Source organism: Convolutriloba macropyga, chromosome 12 (assembly GCF_964194025.1).
Source record: "Convolutriloba macropyga chromosome 12, txConMacr16.3, whole genome shotgun sequence".
Taxonomy (NCBI): domain Eukaryota; kingdom Metazoa; phylum Xenacoelomorpha; order Acoela; family Convolutidae; genus Convolutriloba; species Convolutriloba macropyga.
The window spans coordinates 39,996,398-40,017,485 of NC_134479.1; the positions used below are offsets into that span (position 1 = coordinate 39,996,398).

Below are 21,088 nucleotides of genomic sequence, written 5' to 3' on the forward strand. Positions count from 1 at the left end.
TTTTTTTCTGCAGAGCTGTTTCAACTTTTTTGCACAACCTACCAGGTATTAATCTTAGTACAGTGCATTTGATTCATGTTAGAGGCAGTATATTTTTTCAGTTTTGACTACCTCCTACATAATAAAACTTTAAAATTTTAATTCGTGTTCTCTTATACCCTATCTCTGATGAAATTTCGGAAGTGTCAAAGGCGGTTTTTCCTCACAGACTGTTAAGGGGCAATAAGTGCCTATCAGATGTTTTAAGCTAAATTGTGTTATGAACCGTTCGATCTAGATTCTAATAAAAATATCAATGTTGCATATGATGGTTTGATTATATCTGCTCTTCGATTTTCAGATATGGGCATGAAGCGTAAAGCCCACGAGCGTGATCAACATGACGCCAAGCTGGGAAAAGGTAAACTGAAACCAATTGCCTTTGTCAAGTCAACATCGTTATTCCAACCTTCAACTGATTCGAACAGTCCCACACGAGCGTCTGAGCAAAATGGCACCTACAAATCGAAAGTGAAGGAAGAGCGGTTTAGCAGTGATGATTCCTTAGTTGATCAAATCAATAATAAACCAGTCGTCACTGTTAAATCAGGTGTAGGAAGTAAAGTCAGAAGGGTAAACCAGGACGAATCCGATGACATCTCCTCGGACAGTCAATTGTCTAAAAATTGTACAAACAACGCAGCAAGGAATGAGACCTCAGACAAGAAAGCAAATCTAACGGCGGTAGCAAATAAAACCGTAAACAAATACAAGGCCTGTTCTATAGCGTCCAAGGAGACCGAAGAGTATGCTAAGTCATCAGACGACTCATCTGAAGACGAAGTGCCAGTACACAAAGCACCCGCCATGAATTCCAAGCCCATACGCAAAACAGCAAATCCACCCCCAAAGCCTCCTGAGTTATCGGACAATTCAAGTGACGATGAAGAGCCAGCAGCAAAGGGCGCCGCCGTGAAATCAAAGCCCACTCCTATTGCGGCTAAACCAGCCGAGTCATCGGACGATTCATCTGAAGACGAGGAGCCAGCCGTGAAAACAGTGATTGCGAAGTCGAAGCCTACTCCTGTTGCTGTGAAACCACCCACAAAGCCGACCGCGTCGTCGGAGGATTCATCTGATGAAGAGCCAGCTACTAAAGCTGCCTGTATAAAGTCAAAACCTGCGCCTGTTGCAGTGAAGGCACCCACAAAGCCTGTCGATTCTTCGGACGATTCATCTGAAGACGAAGATCCAGCACCGAAAACAGTCGTTGCGAAATCAAAGCCTACTCCTGTTGCCTTAAAAGCACCCACAAAGGCGACCGCGTCATCGGAAGATTCATCGGATGAAGAGCCAACAACGAAAGCTTCCAATGTGAAGTCAAAGCCTCCGCCTGTTGCAGTGAAGGCACCCCCAAAGCCTGTCGATTCCTCGGACGATTCATCTGAAGACGAGGAGCCAGCCCAGAAAACAGTGATTGCGAGATCAAAGCCTACTCCTGTTGCTGTAAAAGCACCCACAAAGGAGACCGAGTCATCGGAGGATTCATCGGATGAAGAGCCAGCAAGGAAAGCTACCAATGTGAAGCCAACGCCTCCGCCTATTGCAGTGAAGGCACCCCCAAAGCCTGTCGATTCTTCGGACGATTCATCTGAAGACGAGGAGCCAGCCCAGAAAACAGTCGTTGCAAAATCAAAGCCTGATCCGGCTAAACCAGCCGAGTCATCGGACGATTCATCTGAAGACGAGGAGCTAGCCGTGAAAACAGTGATTGCGAAGTCGAAGCCTACTCCTGTTGCTGTGAAACCTCCCACAAAGCCAGCCGATTCATCGGATAGTTCTTCTGAAGACGAGCCAGCTCCGAAGACATTCTTTGCGAAGTCAAAGCATAGTCCTGTTGCAGCGAAGGCACCCACGAGGCTTGTCGGCTCATCGGACAATTCGTCTGTCACTGTGAAGTCAAAGCCTACTTTTGTTGCTGTGAAACCACCCACAAAGCCGACGGCGTCGTCGGAGGATTCAACTGACGAAGAGCCAGCTACTGAAGCTGCCAATGTAAAATCAAAACCTGTGCCTGTTGCAGTGAAGGCACCCACAAAGCCTGTCGATGCATCCGACGATTCATCTGAAGACGACGATCCAGCACGGAAAACAGTCGTTGCGAAATCAAAGCCTACTCCTGTTGCCGTAAAAGCACCCACAAAGGAGACCGCTTCATCGGAGGATTCATCGGATGAAGAGACAACAACGGAAGCTAGCAATGTGAAGTCAAAGACTGCGCCTGTTGCAGTGAAGGCAACCCAAAATCCTGTCTATTCTTCGGACGATTCATCTGAAGATGATGAGCCAGCCCCGAAAACAGTCGTTGCGAAATCAAAGCCTACTCCTGTTGCAGTAAAAGCACCCACAAAGGCGACCGCGTCATCGGAGGTTTCATCGCATGAAGAGCCAGCATTGAAATCTGCCAGTGTGAAGTCAAAGCCTGCTCCCGTTGCAGTGAAGGCACCCACAAAGCATGTCGATGATTCGGACGATTCATCTGCAGACGAAGATCCACCAAGGAAAACAGTCTTTGCGAAGTCAAAGCCTACTCCTGTTGCTGTAAAAGCACCTACAAAGCCGACCATGTCATCGGAGGATTCATCAGATGAAGAGCCAGCCAGAAAAGCTGCCAATGCGAAGTCAAAGCTGGCGCCTGTTGCAGTGAAGGCGCCCACAAAGCCTGTTGATGCTTTGGACGATTCGTCTGAAGACGAAGATCTACCATCGAAAACAGTCGATGCAAAATCAAAGCCTACTCCTGTTGTCGTAAAAGCACCCGCAAAGCCGACCGCGTCATCGGAGGATTCATCGGATGAAGAGCCAGCCAGAAAAGCTCCCAATGTGAAGTCAAAGCCTGTGTCTGTTGCAGTGAAGGCACCCACAAAGCCTGTCGATTCTTCCGACGATTCATCTGAAGACGAAGAGCCACCACCGAAAACATTAGTTGCGAAATCAAAGCGTACTCCTGTTGCTGTCAAACCACCTACAAAGCCGACCATGTCATCGGAGGATTCATCGGATGAAGAGCCAGCCAGAAAAGCTGCCAATGCGAAGTCAAAGCCGGCGCCTGTTGCGGTGAAGGCACCCACAAAGCCTGTCGATGCTTTGGACGATTCATCTGAAGACGAAGATCTACCATCGAAAACAGTCGTTGCAAAATCAAAGCCTACTCCTGTTGTAGTAAAAGCACCCGCAAAGCCGACCGCGTCATCTGAGGATTCATCGGATGAAGAGCCAGCCAGAAAAGCTGCCAATGCGAAGTCAAAGCCGGCGCCTGTTGCAGTGAAGGCGCCCACAAAGCCTGTCGATGCTTCCGACGATTCATCCGAAGACAAAGATCTGCCATCGAAAACAGTCGTTGCGAAGTCAAAGCCTAGTTCTGTTGCAGTCAAACCACCCACAAAGCTGACCGCGTCATCGGAGGATTCATCGGATGAAGAGCCAGCCAGAACAGCTACCAATGCGAAGTCAAAGCCTGTGCCTGTTGCAGTGAAGACACCCACAAAGCCTGTCTATTCTTCGGACGATTCATCTGAAGACGAAGATCTCCCATCGAAAACAGTCGTTGCGAAGTCAAATCCTACTCCTGTTGCTTTCAAACCACCTACAAAGCCGACCGCGTCATCAGAGGATTCATCGGATGAAGAGCCAGCCAGAACAGCTACCAATGCGAAGTCAAAGCCTGTGCCTGTTGCAGTGAAGGCACCCACAAAGCCTGTCGATGCTTCGGAGTATTCATCTGAAGACGAAGATGCACCACCGAAAAATGACGTTGTGAAGTCAAAGCCTACTCCTGTTGCAGTAAAAGCACCCACAAAGCCGACAGCGTCATCGGAAGATTCATCGGATGAAGAGCCAGCCAGTAAAGCTGCCAACGTGAAGTCAAAGCCTGTGCATGTCGCAGTGAAGGCACCCACAAAGCCTGTCGATTCTTCGGAAGATTCATCTGAAGACCAAGATGCACCACCGAAAACAGTCGTTGTGAAGTCAAAGCCTACTCCTGTTGCTGTCAAACCACCCACAAAGCCCACCGCGTCATCGGAAGATTCATCTGATGAAGAGCCAGCCAAAAAATCTGCCAACGTGAAGTCAAAGCCTGTGCCTGTCGCAGTGAAGGCACCCACAAAACCTATCGATGCTTCCGAAGATTCATCTGAAGACGAAGATCTACCACCGAAAAAAGTCGTTGTGAAGTCAAAGCTTACGCCTGATGCAGTAAAAGCACCCACAAAGCCGACAGCGTCATCGGAAGATACGTCGGATGAAGAGCCAGCGAGAAAAGCTGCCAACGTGAGCTCAAAGTCTGTGCCTGTTGCAGTGAAGACACCCACAAAGCCTGTCAATTCTTCGGAAGATTCATCTGAAGACGAAGAGCCAGCCGCGAAGACAGTCATTGCGATATCAGAGCCTACTCCTGTTGCTGTCAAATCACCCACAAAGCCGACCGCGTCATCGGAAGATTCATCGGATGAAGAGCCAGCCAGTAAAGCTGCCAACGTGAAGTCAAAGCCTGTGCATGTCGCAGTGAAGGCGCCCACAAAGCCTGTCGATTCTTCGGAAGATTCATCTGAAGACGAAGATCCACCAACGAAAACAGTCGTTGTGAAGTCAAAGCCTACTCCTGTTGCTGTCAATCCACCCACAAAGCCGACAGCGTCATCGGAAGATTCGTCGGATGAAGAGCCAGCGAGAAAAGCTGCCAACGTGAGCTCAAAGTCTGTGCCTGTTGCAGTGAAGACACCCACAAAGCCTGTCAATTCTTCGGAAGATTCATCTGAAGACGAAGAGCCAGCCGCGAAGACAGTCATTGCGAAATCAAAGCCTACTCCTGTTGCTGTCAAACCACACACAAAGCCGACCGCGTCATCGGATGATTCATCGGATGAAGAGCCAGCCACAAAAGTTGCCATTGTGAAGTCAAAGCCTGCGCCTGTTGCAATGAAGGCACCCGTAAAGCCTGGCCATTCTTCGGACGATTCATCTCAAGACGAGGAGCCAGCCCAGAAAACAGTCATTGCGAAATCAAAGCCTTCTCCGGTTGCATTGAAAGCACCGACAAATCCTGCCGATTCTTCGTACGATTCATCTGAATACGAAGAGCCACCACCAAAAACATCCGTTGCTAAATTAAAGCCTACTCCTGTTGCTGTCAAACCACCTACAAAGCCGACCATGTCATCGGAGGATTCATCGGATGAAGAGCCAGCCAGAAAAGCTGCCAATGCGAAGTCAAAGCCGGCGCCTGTTGCGGTGAAGGCACCCAGAAAGCCTGTCGATGCTTTGGACGATTCATCTGAAGACGAAGATCTACCATCGAAAACAGTCGTTGCGAAATCAAAGCCTACTCCTGTTGTAGTAAAAGCACCCGCAAAGCCGACCACGTCATCGGAGGATTCAACGAATGAAGAGCCACCCAGAAAAGCTGTTATTGTGGAGTCAAAGCCTGCGCCTGTTGCAGTGAAGGCACCCGTAAAGCCTGGCGATTCTTCGGACGATTCATCTCAAGACGAGGAGCCAGCCCAGAAAACTGTCGTTGCGAAATCAAAGCTTGTTGCTGCTAAGCCAGCCGATTCATCGGAGGACGAGGAGCCAGCCCAGAAAACAGTCATTGCGAAATCAAAGTCTGCTCCGGTTGCATTGAAAGCACTGACAAAGCCTGTCGATTCTTCAGACGATTCATTTGAAGACGAAGATCTACCATCGAAAACAGTCGTTGCGAAAGCAAAGCCTACTCCTGTGGCAGTAAAAGCGTCCACAAAGACAAAGGTGGCCGCCTTATCGGATGAAGAACCAGTCACAAAAGTTGCCATTGTGAAGTCAAAGCCTGTGCCTGTTGCAGTGAAGGCACCCACAAAGCCGGTCGGTGCTTCGGACGATTCATCTGAAGACGAAGAGCCAGCCGCGAAGACAGTCATTGCAAAATCAAAGCCTACTCATGTTGCTGCCAAACCACCCACAAAGCCGACCGCGTCATCGGATGAAGAGCCAGCCACAAAAGTTGTCAGTGTGAAGTCAAAGCCTGCGCCTGTTGCAGTGAAGGCATCCGTAAAGCTTGGTGATTCTTCGGTCGTTGCGAAATCAAACCCTGTTGCGGCTAAACCAGCCGAGTCATCGGACGATTCATCGGAGGACGAGAAGCCAGACCAGAAAACAGTCATTGCGAAATCAAAGCCTGTTGCGGCTAAACCAGCCGGGTCATCGGACGATTCATCGGAGGACGAGAAGCCAGCCCAGAAAACAGTCATTGCGAAATCAAAGCCTGCTCCTGTTGCATTGAAAGCACTGACAAAGCCTGTCGATTCTTCGGACGATTCATCTGAAGACGAAGATCTACCATCGAAAACAGTCGTTGTGAAAGCAAAGCCTACTCCTGTGGCAGTAAAAGCGTCCACAAAGACAAAGGTGGCCGCCTTATCGGATGAAGAGCCAGTCACAAAAGCTGCCATTGTGAAGTCAAAGCCTGTGCCTGTTGCAGTGAAGGCACCCACAAAGCCGGTCAGTGCTTCGGACGATTCGTCTGAAGACAAAGAGCCAGCCGCGAAGACAGTCATTGCGAAATCAAAGCCTACTCATGTTGCTGTCAAACCACCCACAAAGCCGACCGCGTCATCGGATGATTCATCGGATGAAGAGCCAGCCACAAAAGTTGTCATTGTAAAGTCAAAGCCTGCGCCTGTTGCAGTGAAGGCACCCGTAAAGCGTGGCGATTCTTCGGACGATTCATCTGAAGACGAGGAGCCAGCCCAGAAAACAGTCGTTGCAAAATCAAAGCCTGTTGCGGCTAAACCAGCCGAGTCATCGGACGATTCATCGGAGGACGAGAAGCCAGCCCAGAAAACAGTCATTGCGAAATCAAAGCCTGTTGCGGCTAAACCAGCCGAGTCATCGGACGATTCATCGGAGGAAGAGAAGCCAGCCCAGAAAACAGTCATTGCGAAATCAAAGCCTGCTCCGGTTGCGTTGAAGGCACCGACAAAGCCTGTCGATTCTTCGGACGATTCATGTGAAGACGAGCCAGCCGCGAAGAGAGTCATTGGTAAATCAAAGCCTACTCCTGTTGCAGTGAAAGCACCCACCAAGCCTGTCGATTCATCGGATGATTCGTTGGAAGACGAAGAGCCGGCCGCGAAAGGAGTCATTCTGAAGTCAAAGCCTATTGTTGCATTGAAGCCACTCACAAAGCCAGTTCATTCATTGAAGAATTCATCTATATGCGAGAAGCAGGCATCGAAAATAGTCCCTGTCAAGACAAAGACTGCCCCTGTTTCAGCGAAACCACCCAAAAGTCCAACTGATTCATCGGAAGACTCGTCTGAAAACGAGGAGCAAATCACAAGAGCAATCGACATAAAGCCAAAGCCCACTCCTGTTGCTGTCATGCAACCAGTGAAGAAAGCTAAATCAACGGACGGCCAACCGTGGAGTGCGTCACAAGATTCGCTCGATGGCGCTAGCGATGAGGGGGACGTAGTTTGTGCCGGAGGAAACAGTGACGATGGTTCCTCTGATGCAGCCAGCACTCACAAGCCTACTGTGGACAATAAAACAAAGATGTCGAGGAAGAGACCTGCTAATGAAAACGACTCTTCGGATGATAATAGCTTCGTAAAGCGGCCAAATTTGAATCAGATGAACGCCTTTAACAAGTAAGTAATGTTTATGAATAAATGCGGAGATCAAAGAGAGCTGTTTCCTTTTCTCCAGTGAGCCAAAATTTGTTGCCAATATCATGCGTGAAAAATGTTAAATCTGGTTTTTGCACTGATTTTAATTTAGCCAAATGAGCTGGGAGTATTCATTGCAACTTTGTATACCATGATAATGAGCGAGTCTTATTCTACCAGGGGAAAAGCAAACATTTGCGATGAATGAAGGATCAATTCGAAAATTTTTCCAGACAATATTTATAATTTTGAACTTAAAACGAGGCTCAAATGAGATTTCACCTTCTTGAGCATTTAACTATTCCAATTGTTTTTAACAGCCGCGAAGCGATAGCGGCTATTATGATTGACATCGTGGTTTTTTACAATTCCAAGATTTTGAATTGTATTGGGGCGCTGTCTTTTTTTAAGATCTGTTCACTTATTTTCATGATTTTTGAAGTCAAATCGGAGTAGTGATTAGGAAGTGGAGGGGAAAAGCAAGTGGTTTTGCGGCGTGAATTTTTTTCGCTCTGATTCTAAAGTAGAGTGAGAAAAGGGTGTTTGAACAAAAGTTCGATTTCTCGCTAGTGGTTTTTTGTTAACATGCGGAAATTTAACTTTGATTTTTACTGTTTTTTCGATTTTTTGGTTCGGATTTTTTCCAAATGGTTTACCCAATGCATTTATAGTTCATTCTAGACCTAGTTTTTTGTTTGAACCAAATTTCCATTTCTCGCTAGTGGGTTTTTTGTTCTGGTGTGGCATTTTGACATTGATTTCCTGTTTTTTAAATTTTTTATCTGACTTTTTTAGAAATGTTTTTTCCAATTCACTCATAGTCCGTTCTAGGTCTAGTGTTTTGTTTAGTCAATGAAAATTCTTTGAACTGTACGTCAGGACTTGTCCTGCTATGTTTTTTAATTCGTCGTCTTCAACGATGATTCTCGCGACCATTAACTTTTTCAATTTCAGTGACTTCTACTGCTTTGCAGTTAAAATTTGTGTGCGTGACGTCATTTGTTCTGCTTTTAAGTCAATTGCGTGACTTACCTCACTCAAAAAATGACTTCTCAACTCACTTATCGAACTTTAAATTTTATTAATAGCCGCGAAGCGATAGCGGCTATTATTGGGGACATCGTGTTTTTTTTAGTTCGTCGTGTCCATCAATGATTCTTGCGACCAATGAATTTTTCGATTTCAGTGACTGATACTGCTCTGCAGTTAAATTTCGTGTGCGTGGCGTCATTTGTTCTGCTCTTAGGTAAATTGCGTGTCACTCACTCAAAAAATGACTTCTGAACTCACTTAATGAACTTTAATTCTTACGAACATTTGCTAGTTAAAGATCAATTATGTGCATCTAAGCATTGCCAAACGTATATGCCCTAATTCTTGAGTATTAGAGTCTTGAGTTTTTGATTTTAAATATTAATTTTGAAAAAGCTCTATTAGGGATTTTTCCTTTAAAAGCGTATGTGTCTCATAAAGTGACAGTCCGAATCTAACCCAAAAAGTCTAATGGTCTATTAAAGGACTGGTGGTCAATCTGTCTGTCTTATTTCTTTAGTTGTTTCAGTTCCACGAAGTTCTCAAGCGTCTATCGCGGCTTTTTTCTGGCAATCAATCTGCGGGCTATGTTGAACATTTTCTAGTTAAATATCAATAGTGTGCATCTAAGCATTGCCAAACGTATATGCCCTAATTCTTGGGTATCAGAGTCTTGAGTTTTTGATTTTAAATATTAATTTTGAAAAAGCTCAATTATGGATTTTTCCTTTAAAAGCGTATGTGTCTCATAAAAGTTACAGTCCGAATCTAACCCAAAAAGTCTAGTGGTCTAGTAAAGGACTGGTGGTCAATCTGTCTATCTTGTTTCTTTACTGACGCGTTTGAATTTTTTAAAAAAACTGAATAAACAGATGAAGCCCGGAGTGCACTTAATCGCCGAGGAACTCTCTAAGAGCTCTACTAATCTGCCTCTATGTACAACTCACCGAGGCTGATGAAGAGATTAGTAAATAGTGCGAAGGGCAGTTTTTCGCGCTTTAGACTACTCCCACCCTCTATTCCGCATCCAGTCCGTCGCCTCCAATTCCACACCGCCTGGCTCCCATTACACAATCGCTCACTTACGCCACCCCCCCCCCCAACAAAAAACTGCTGTTCCATCCCTTTTTTACTCCTCTTGTCTTCCCTTTTTCATAACCTTGAGATAGCCTCACTTAGCCAAAACTAGCAACCACTGAAGACAACTGCTCGCCAGTCATTTGAGAGCAATTGGCTGACGATAGTCGGCTATGTTCATTTATTAATAGCCGCACAGCGATAGCTGGGGCTATTATTGGCCTTCTCTTGGTTTTTTGATTAATGTAATAGTTTTGACTAAATTGGCAATTTTTGGCAAATTTTGGCAAAATTTGAAGACGAATGGTGTTTAATTGCTATTTAATGAAGTTTTGAGAATTTATTCTTTTTTGTGTATTCTCTTCTATTGATGCAAAGTTTGCTCTTGACCGTTTTCATGGGAGGCGAAATGATGTGGATCGAAGGCCTTTATGGCGACATAATAGGGTTTTTGTCATCAAAATTTTTTGGTAAATCTACTCTTAGAGATCAAGGATCAAATTTGTAGGTCGAACAGAATAACCGCTGTCGAAGTACGCAAACTTAGATAGGTATTTCAAATCAGTATTTTATATCAATTTTGGTCTCCAATGATGATTTTATTTGTCTGGCTGGATTCATTCCCCAGCTTTGGATTTTTTTTACCTTATTTTGCCTGTTTGAGATCATGCAAATTTCTTTCATGTTTTTAGTAAATTGTTTGTGAAGATTTTTTGTTCTTAGTATCCATTAATTGTTGAATATGGTTCTATTAATTGATTTAAATAGAGTTATTCTGAAATTTACAAGAAAGATTGGTTACGTAAATGCTGTTTTTAAAATTTATTGGCCTTGATTTTTTTTGTTTTCAATTTTGTATTTTGTTCTGTACTGTAGTTTTAAAACGGAAATCTAAAGCTCAGTGCAAAAGTTTTAATTTTTGAACAATTACACTTGTCATGATTTGGAAGGAAAGTATACGATTTTTCTTTATTTAATCATGAAATTGAAGGCTGAGTGCAAAATACTATTGCTCTCATTAGCCACGTTTTTTGCTTGTTTCACTTTAATCTAAGTCCATTCCTTTTGCAGTTTCCGGCAACATCGTTGTTACTGCCAAATTATACAAAACGCCGGGTTTAAAATCTTTTGGCCTTTTTTGCTTTAACAATTGTTTCTTCTTGTTTTTTCACGCGCCTGAATAGAACAACTGGGGTTGGTTGGCATGGTTAAATTATAAAGATCGGTTCAACAAATTTACCCTAAGAAAAACTGTTGGGTTCAAAGTAAATTACTTAATGCTCCAAGTTTTTCCAATTGCCGCTGTGAAAATTTGCTCCGGACCACAGGGGGGTAAACTTTTGGTCAGTCGATATTTTTTTCTCGTAGAAGACTTTAAGTGGCATCCCCGAAAAACCTGTCAAACTTAGAATATTTTAATAAGAGAGTTTTTGAATTCTGCTTTCCTGGAGTTCTAGAGTTTCAAATGTTTTTGAAAAATAGCAGCTTTGTTGCTCAATTTCAATTTTCACCAGTTTAATCTATTTTTGGTACTTTTACTTGAAATTTTTTATTTTTGAACAACATTTGATTGTAGTCTGTAAATTTTATTTTTTTTTTCAAAGAATAAGAGTTTTTTTTCTGGGCGCATTTTTTGTCAAGAATAGATAGGGTTTTGATCATTCATTTTTTAACTCAAATATTGTTCCTTTTAAATGTTTTTTAAGCATGTTTTTAAAGCAAGCTAATTATTTATCGTTTAGTAATTTCTTTTAATTCAAGTTCATAAAAGTTTTTTTCATTCTCTGGAAGGATGCAATTGCAAATTTTTCTGACTAACTTCTGTTGAGAGTGTAGTTTTAATTTGTATGCAAGAAAATTTCTTCAGCCAATTTTCGCTATTTTTTTTAAAGTAGCCTCAACAGTTACGTCCACCGTTTAATATGGAATATAAAAAGAATTTCCATATCTTCCGCTATCTTTACTTAAAAGTTATCGAGGATCAAAGTTCTGCAGTTTCAACTGAAAGCAGGGACCAAATTTTTATGACTGATAAGTTTTTTTGTTGTGTTAAAAAGAAGAGTAATTTATACTCAGTTTTAAATATTTTAAATTTTGTTTATCAGGTCTATTGACAATGCTATATGAAGGTTTCATTTTTTAATGAGCAGAAGCAATTTACCTAAGTTGCGAAGACCTACCTAAGTTGGGATATTTTTATTGAAACTGTGGTGTATCCTCTTTTTGATTGATTGAAAAATTGAATTATGTAACCGGGGGATGCATCTTTGCTTTTCGTATAAATCCGGTCATCAAAATGTATTATCGTCTGTGTTTGAACTGATATGTGAATGCCGCTGTTAAAAATGTTTCTTCCTAAAATTATTACTTGTAAGTATTAAAATGTATAATAATAATTGTTTGAATATGAAAAAGTATTCTTACTTGCTGATTTACATCTTTGTTGTCGAGAAAACAATGCTAATTTCACGTGCAGCTTATACTGATGTTTTCCAGAACTACTGCGGTTTTACATGTGATATGATAACACTTGATTTTGACGTTTGATTGATACCTATGATAAAATGCTAGTAAACATCACATGTCACCGGAGCTCATTTGTATGTAATGTAAAAGGGCGGTAATAACTGGGTATATAATTCGATCAAGATTTGTGCCTATTGCCAATGTTGTCACACATTAGTTCTAATTGAATTATTTGACTACACGATTGTCTCTGCGTTCCCATTAACCGATAGGTTATGGGCCCAGAGCTTTTATGAGATAATCAGCCCACCCTATAAATGACACTATGCTGCTTTGTCTCTGCGCTGCATTAGAGGATTGCTGACGTCAATTGGAAAGCGAACTAGAGGACAAGGAGAGACAAGACTTGTAGTGAAGCAGTGGTCAAGAGTCAGAAGGAAAGCAAGTGGGTCTGAAGCTCCGGTGTGCTGTAACTACGTTGGAGAACGAGCTTGTGTAGCTGATAGGAGGACTCCTGTGGGTGGAGAACGAGCTTGCGTATCTGATTGGAGACTCAGCTTGGAGAACGAGCTTGTGTATCTGTGTGTGTGGAGGAGGTTGTGTAGCTGATTAGAGGACTCTGTTTGTGGCGAAGGAGCATCTGTAACTGATTGTGGACTCTTTTTGTGTGGAGGAGATTGTTTAACTGATTAGGGGACTCTGTTTGTGGAGAGGGAGCATCTGTAGCTGATTGTGGACTCTGTTTGTGTTGAGGAGATTGTGTAGCTGATTAGAGGACGCTATTTGTGGAGAGGGAGCATCTGTTGCTGATTGTGGACTCTGTTTGAGTGGAGGAAATTGTGTAGCCGATTAGAAGACTCTGCTTGTGGAGAGGGAGCATCTGTAGCTGATTGTGGACTCTGTTGTGTAGAGGAGATTGTGTAGCCGATTAGAGGACTCTGCTTGTGGAGAGGGTGCATCTGTAGCCGATTGGTGGACTCTGTTTGTGTGGCGAAGCTTGTGTAGCTGACTGGGTGACTGTTTGTGGACACTGAGGTTGTGTAGCTGTGTGTGGCTTTGTTTGTGGAAGCTTGTGGGGGTGTTTTGTGTTGGAGTAGATGTTTGTGTAGCAGAACTTTCTACGAGGACTTCTTTGGCTTACTTAGTATTGCTGAGAACATCGCAGTTTTTTTACCCTCATTTCTCATTTTCCTATCCTCATTGTGCTAACTTGTTGCTTTCTCAATAGGCTAAAAGCATTTTTTGGCTAACAACGACACACCGATTCGTCGCCTAATAACGAGGCCACCAGCAGGCAACACATTTATCGAAACGCTGAAAAAAACGGCTAAGAGTTTTGCTCTAAGTCCGAACAATTTTCACCTCAAGTTATAGTAAAAGAGCAAATTCTTACGTAGAACAGTACTAGCTTTCGAGTAAACCACAGTAACACAGGTTACATTGGCTAAACTAATAGAGTTTGAGTTATAACTAGTTAAAAGGGAAAAACTAATTTAAACATGAATTTAGAACAAACAGACAGGTAAAAATTGAGTTCAGGGATGAGTTCAAAGTCAGAAAGAATAATTTTTAGTGGGCGGTAGGATGATTTGGTATATTTTGCGGAACAGTTTGAAGCTCGTTTGCACTCGTTGAAATTAGGTAAAGAATGAACTGGCGATGCCACATATGAAAATTATATGCCTACTGTTAGGAATGGCGCATCAGAGGAACAAAGAGCACAAGCTGTAAATAAAGGAAGGTAAGAACTAGAAGAGAGGAAACGGACTTTATGGTACGAACTTGTTCAAGCGTTAGATAAAAAGTCAGTTCTGTTTCTGATACCACATAAAGGTGATGGTACTAAAGTTTGGTATATACTGTAAAAGGCTAGAGTTTCGAGAGACCGCAATTACATAAACTATTATCAGAATTAACTAGGCTTAAGAAGAACTCGAATGAAAGCTTAGTAAACTACTTGACAAGCGCAGACGATATGAATTGCAACTTGACACTGGTGAACGAACGCGTGAGCGAGAAAATGTTTTTTTTTCACTAATTATGAAGGGACTACCTAAAGAATACGAGAGCTTCACCACAAGTAAAATTTAGTAAAGAAAAGAAAGTTTTAGAAGAAATTAAGCGGGACCTTATTAATTTTGAAAATGTGAATGTTCAAAAGAAAAGTGAGAATGTATTCTACAATAAAGAACGAAAATGCTTCAATTGTCAAAAGGTCGGACACAGCTAAGGATTGTCGACTCAAGAAGGCAAATACAGAACAAAAAAGGGGGCAGCCAATAATGTTTTAAATGTGGTGAGCAGGGTCACATCTGCAAGTTTTGTAAGAAGCAGAAACCAGAGAAAAAGTTTGTCAGCCAGAGCAGAAAGATAAGGCAAAACGATCAATCGGGGTCTCAGAGTTTAGTTGAAGAACCAAAAACTAATTACCAAGACTACTTCTCATTCTTTAAAACCTTAAGTAATAATCCTTCCTGTGAACTAGTGTTAGACTCTGGAGCAACTAGTCAAATGATTAAAGATGAAAACTTTTTTATTGAGATTGGCAAAGAATATACAGGGACAGTAACTATCGCAAATAGTAGCAAAATTTCAATTGAAGGACGGGGGACAATTGAGATTAGGACAGAGGACTCAAAAGGGTGTGAGTGGAAAATAGGGGTGTCAAATGCATTACTTGTACCTGATAACTCGAAAAAATTTGGTCTCAGTGTCGAAACTTGAGGTTTTGTTCGGTATGGACTTCGAGATAAGAACTAAAGACGGAACAATTTTCCCGTCTGAGGAACATGACAATCTTATCCTTTGGAAAACAGTGAATTCAACAGGTACAGAAAACTGTAACTTAGTCAGTGGAGACAGGCGAAGTTTATGGCACAAACGTCAAGGACATGATAATATTGAAGATCTTTTGAAGTTAAAGCATTATGCCATAGGCCTTAGAATAAGTGACCATGACGGAGAGTGTTGTGAAACATGTCAATTGAATGAGTCAAAGAAGCTTCTCGTTCTGAAAGATTCCGGGACAAGGGCCAAGGATGTCTTAGAAATAGTCCATACTGATATATTGGAGGCAATTAATCCAGAAGCTGTAGATGGAATCGGCTTCGTAGACAGCTTTAGCAGGTATCAGAAAATGTACTTCTTAAAGACAAGGGATGATGCGATAGAAAAAGTACGACAATTCTTTGCAGATGTAGGAAAAAAACGTTGGTGTGCGATGGACCGGGCGAATTCAATTCGAACAAGATTACGCAATTATGTATGAAGCAAGGCATAAGACTAGAGCTTTCAGCACCTTATACATCGAAGAAAATGGTAAAGTTAAACTTAATTGGCGAACAATAACGCCAATGGCGAGATGCGCAATTAAGCAATCAGGACTTGATAAGACATACTGGCCTTATGCAATAAACATGTCAAGTGACATTAAAACTTCTGTTAACATTCGGGGATCAAAAGAATACCATTCGAAACAATGTATGGACAAAAGCCAAATTTAGAATCACTAAAATTTTTTCTTTCTACTGCTCACGTTCATATTGAGAAAATAGATCGGACTTCACAAAAAGGTATATTTTTGGGATCATCAGCTAACAGCAAAACATATCTTATAGGAGTAAAGGATGAAAAAGGCACATTTAAAGTTAGAAAGTCTAAAAACGTAACTTTCAACGAAAAGCAAATGTTTAATAATAACTCGTTGAATGCAGGGCAAACAGGGTTAGAACAGGAAGCAGATCTGATTCCAGTAGCATTCTTAAATGAATTGATAAATGATAATGTGATACCTAAATCAACAGAAGAAGCAATAAAAGACAAAAAGTGGTACTAAACAATGAAAACAGAGTATAATTTATTGTTTGAAAACAACGTCTGGGAAGTTGTAGATAACCAGGAACTCAAACCTATTGGTAGCCGTTGGCATATTGCTCTGAAGTGCGGGCCTAGCGGAGAAATAGCGAGATATAAAGCAAGATTGGTAGCTAAGGGTTTTAGCCAAGTACCAGGCAGAGACTACGAGGCCTATTCACCGACAACGCGCGTCTCAGCTATCAGGATATTTTTAAGCTATTCACTCCGTAACGATTCTGAGCTCAAACAAATGGACATTAAAACTGCATACTTAAATGCTGACATTGATGAAGAGATCTTTATGCAGGAACCTGAGGGTTTTGAAAAATACAATGAGCAAGGAAATCCATTAGTCTGTAAGCTTAATAAAAGTTCATATGGATTAAAACAATGTGGTAGGAATTGGTACCTAACAATAAAAAGTTTTCTTGGGGGTTTGGGTTTTGTTTCATCTATTCAAGATGAGTGCCTCTTTATAAAAAAAGGTCAAAGGAGATATGGAATGAATGATCTGTCTTGGGTAGATGATATGTTTATATAAGGAACGCGACACAACTTTTGCGAAAACTTGAAAAACATAGTTAGTGAGAAGCTCAAAATAAGAAGCTATGGTGACCTAAATTGGTTCCTAAACATTGAAATAGAAAGGACATGAAACAAAATAATGCTAAGCCAAGAAGCTTATATAGAAAAACTAATAGAGAAGTATAAAATGAGTGACTGTAGGACACTGGAAACACCTAGATGTTAGTTCAAAGCTTTCAAAACTTGATTCACCAAAAATAGGAAGCAAAGAATATCAAGATAAGCAGTCCTGTGATTATAGGGGAATAGTAGGATGTTTAAATTATTTAGCGCTAGGGCCCTATACAAGGTGCGATCCTGATTAGGGAATCTTCAGGATCGCACCTGGATAGGAATTTTCCTAGGACTCAGGATCGCACTTCAGGATCGCACCTCTGTCTTCCTTATCAGGATCGCACTTTTGAAGCCTCAGGATTGCACCTTTGGCCTACAGAATCGCACCTCAAAAAAAACATTGGGGGAAAAACTTCAGAAACGCACCTGTTTAGGGAAACAACCCAAAATTACTAAAAAACACCTAATTTAACCCCCAAACCCTCCAGAGATTAGAAAAATGGTTCTGCATTGCCAAATAACACCGAAAAACGAAATGTTTCCACATCATGGCGCAGTCATCGCTTTTCAGTCAGTTGCTTTTGGTGTTCAATTTTTTTTCATTTTTGAGGTTAAAACCTTTCATCTTTTTGTCTTTTGGTGCCCCTCCTCCTTTCTCATCCTGGACTTGGGACCAGGCAATGGCGGAGTTACCACCTTTCTGTCATCAGCTTTTCACAATTGGTGCCCCTCCTCATTTCTCATCCTGGACTTGGGACCAGGCAATGGCGGAGTTACCACCTTTTTGTCATCTTTTTTTTCAACTTTGGTGCCCCTCCTCCTTTCTCATCCTGGACTTGGGACCAGGCAATGGCGGAGTTACCACCTTTTTGTCATCAGCTTTTCACAATTGGTGCCCCTCCTCCTTTCTTATCCTGGACTTGGGACCAGGCAATGGCGGAGTTACCACCTTTTTGTCATTTTTCTCAACTTTGGTGCCCCTCCTCCTTTCTCATCCTGGACTTGGGACCAGGCAATGGTGGAGTTACCACCCACCGACACAATTTTCTAGTCGGTAGTTTCGCAGATGCCATCCATTTTTGACGATGGATGTCGGGTGGCCTGCCTCTTTTTGACGGAGGCAGTTGTGATGCTGTCATTCTAGTTGCTGTCGTTGCCGTTGCTGTTGTTGTCGTTGCTGTTGTTGTCATTGCTGTTGTTGTCGTTGCTGTTGTTGTCGTTGCTGTTGTTGTCGTTGCTGTCGCTGTCGCTGCTGTCCTTGTTGTTTCCATTGTTGTCGTTGTCGTTACTGTCGTTGTCGTTGCTGTCGTTGTCGTTACTGTCCTTGTCATTGCTATCGTCGTCGTTGCTGTTGTTGTCGTTGTCGTTGCTGTCGTTGTCGATGCCGTCGTTGTCGTTACTGTCGTTGTCGTTGCTCTCGCTGTCCTTGTTGTTTCCATTGTTGTCGTTGTCGTTGTCGTTGCTGTTGTTGTCGTTGCTGTTGTTGTCGTTGCGGTTGTTGTCGTTGCTGTTGATGTCGTTGTCGTTGCTGTTGTTGTTGTCGCTGTTGTTGCTGTTGTTGTCGTTGCTGTTGTTGTCGTTCCTGTTGTTGTCGTTGCTGTCGTTATCGTTGCTGATGTTGTCGTTGGTGTCCTTGTTATTTCCATTGCTGTCGTTGTCGTTGCTGTCGTTGTTGTTGCTGTCGTTGTCGTTGCTGTCGTTGTCGTTGCTGTCGTTGTCGGTAGCTGTCATTGTCGTTGGTTTCGTTGTCGTTGCTGTCCTTGTTGTTTTCATTTTTGTCGTTGTCGTTGTCGTTGCTGTTGTTGTCGTTGCTGTTGTTGTCGTTGCTGTTGTTGTCGTTGCTGTTGTTGTCATTGCTGTTGTTGTCGTTGCTGTTGTTGTCGTTGCTGTCGCTGTCGCTGCTGTCCTTGTTGTTTCCATTGTTGTCGTTGTCGTTACTGTCGTTGTCGTTGCTGTCGTTGTCGTTACTGTCCTTGTCGTTGCTATCGTCGTCGTTGCTGTTGTCGTTGTCGTTGCTGTCGTTGTCGATGCCGTCGTTTTCGTTACTGTCGTTGTCGTTGCTCTCGCTGTCCTTGTTGTTTCCATTGTTGTCGTTGTCGTTGCTGTTGTTGTCGTTGCTGTTGTTGTCGTTGCTGTTGTTGTCGTTGTCGTTGCTGTTGTTGTCGTTGCTGTTGTTGTCGTTGCTGTTGTTGTCGTTGCTGTTGTTGTCGTTGCTGTTGATGTCGTTGTCGTTGCTGTTGTTGTTGTCGCTGTTGTTGTTGTTGCTGTTGTTGTCGTTGCTGTTGTTGTCGTTGCTGTCGTTATCGTTGCTGATGTTGTCGTTGGTGTCCTTGTTATTTCCATTGCTGTCGTTGTCGTTGCTGTCGTTGTTGTTGCTGTCGTTGTCGTTGCTGTCGTTGTCGGTAGCTGTCATTGTCGTTGGTTTCGTTGTCGTTGCTGTCCTTGTTGTTTTCATTTTTGTCGTTGTCGTTGCTGTTGTTGTCGTTGTCGTTGCTGGTGTTGTCGTTGCTGTTTTTGTCGTTGCTGTTGTCGTTGCCGTGGTCATCGTTGCTCTCGCTGTCCTTGTTGTTTCCATTGTTGTCGTTGTCGTTGCTGTTGTTGTCGTTGCTGTTGTTGTCGTTGCTGTTGATGTCGTTGCTGTCGTTGTCGTTGCTGTTGTTGTTGTCGCTGTTGTTGCTGTTGTTGTCGTTGCTGTTGTTGTCGTTCCTGTTGTTGTCGTTGCTGTCGTTATCGTTGCTGATGTTGTCGTTGGTGTCCTTGTTGTTTCCATTGCTGTCGTTGTCGTTGCTGTCGTTGTTGTTGCTGTCGTTGTCGTTGCTGTCGTTGTCGTTGCTGTCGTTGTCGGTAGCTCTCATTGTCGTTGGTTTCGTTGTCGTTGCTGTCCTTGTTGTTTTCATTTTTGTCGTTGTCGTTGCTGTTGTTGTTGCTGTCGTTGTTGTCGTTTCTGTTGTTGTCGTTGCTGTTGTTGTCGTTGTCGTTGCTGGTGTTGTCGTTGCTGTTTTTGTCGTTGCTGTCGTTGTCGTTGCCGTCGTTGTCGTTGCTGTGGTTATCGTTGCTCTCGCTGTCCTTGTTGTTTCCATTGTTGTCGTTGCTGTCGTTGTCGTTACTGTCGTTGTCGTTGTTGTCGCTGTCGTTGCTGTCCTTTGTTTTCATTGTTGTCGTTGTCGTTGCTGTCGTTGTTTTTGATGTTGTTGTTGCTGTTGTTGTCGTTACTGTCGTTGTCGTTGCAGCCTTTGACGATGCTGCTGGTGAGCCTACCAAGCCCTGGGCCGAACTCGGTTCTCCTCCCATCTTCGTTTTTCCTCATCGTCGTCGAAGACCTCCCGGGGAACCGAAGTCCCCCTCCCATCTTCGTCGTGTCTCCTCATCCTCATCGATGATCTCCCGGAGAACCTACCGTCGGCCTCTCGCTTGGGGTTCGCTCACCTACCAATCCAAAATTTAAGCAAGAGCTGTAGTCGTTGTCGCTGATGTCGTTGACGTTCCTGTCGTTGCTGTCTATGTCTTTGCCGTCGTTGTTGTCGCTGTCGCTGCTGTCGTTGTCGTTGATATCGATGTCGTTGCTGTATTTCTGTTGATGTCATCGTCGCTGCTGTCGTTGTCGTTGTTGCTTCCGTTGTTGTGGTTGGTGTCGTTGCCGTTGCTGTTGTTGTCACTGCTGTCGTTGTCCTTGCTGTCGTTGTCGTTGATGTCTTTATTGTTACTGTCGTTGTCGTTGCTGTTGTTGTTGCTGTCGTTGTCGTTGCTGTCGTTGTCGTTGCTGTCGTTGTCGTTGCTGTCGTTGTCGTTGCTGTTGTTGTCGCTGCTGTCGTAGTCGTTGCTGTCCTTGTTGTTTCCATTGCTGTCGTTGTCGCTGCTGTCGCTGTCCTTGCTGTCGTTGTCGTCGCTGTCGTTGTCGTCGCTGTCGTTGTCGTTACTGTCGTTGCCGTTGCTATTGTTGTCGTTGCTGTCGTTGTCGTTGCTGTTGTCGTCGTTGCTGCCGTTGTCGTTGATGTTGTTGTTGCTGTTGTTGTCGTTGCTGTCGTTGTCGTCGTTGCTGTCGTTGTCGTTGCTGTCGTTGTCGTTGATGTTGTTGTCGTTGCTGTTGTTGTCGCTGCTGTCGTAGTCGTTGCTGTCCTTGTTGTTTCCATTATTGTCGTCGTTGCCGCTACTGTCGTTGTCCTTGCTGTCGTTGTCGTTGCTGTCGTTACTGTCGTTGTTGCTATTGTTGTCGCTGCTGTCGTTGTCGTTGCTGTTTTTCTTGTTGCTGTCGTTTTCGTTGCTGTCGTTGCTGTCCTTGTTGTTGTTGTCGTTGTAGTTGCTGACGTTGTAGTTGCTCTCGTTGTCGTTGCTGC

General features: G+C 43.4%; 1 protein-coding gene across 1 annotated transcript in view; it reads left to right on the forward strand.

The window, feature by feature from the left end:
• The first annotated feature begins 344 nt into the window (after positions 1–344).
• Positions 345–21,088, forward strand: part of LOC142351075 (uncharacterized) — a 59,814-nt gene continuing 39,070 nt past the window's right edge. The window contains exon 1 of the mRNA XM_075403161.1: positions 345–7,667. Within this exon, the coding sequence (XP_075259276.1) occupies positions 349–7,667 (7,319 nt within the window). The 5' untranslated portion in view covers positions 345–348. The remainder of the gene's footprint in view (positions 7,668–21,088) is intronic.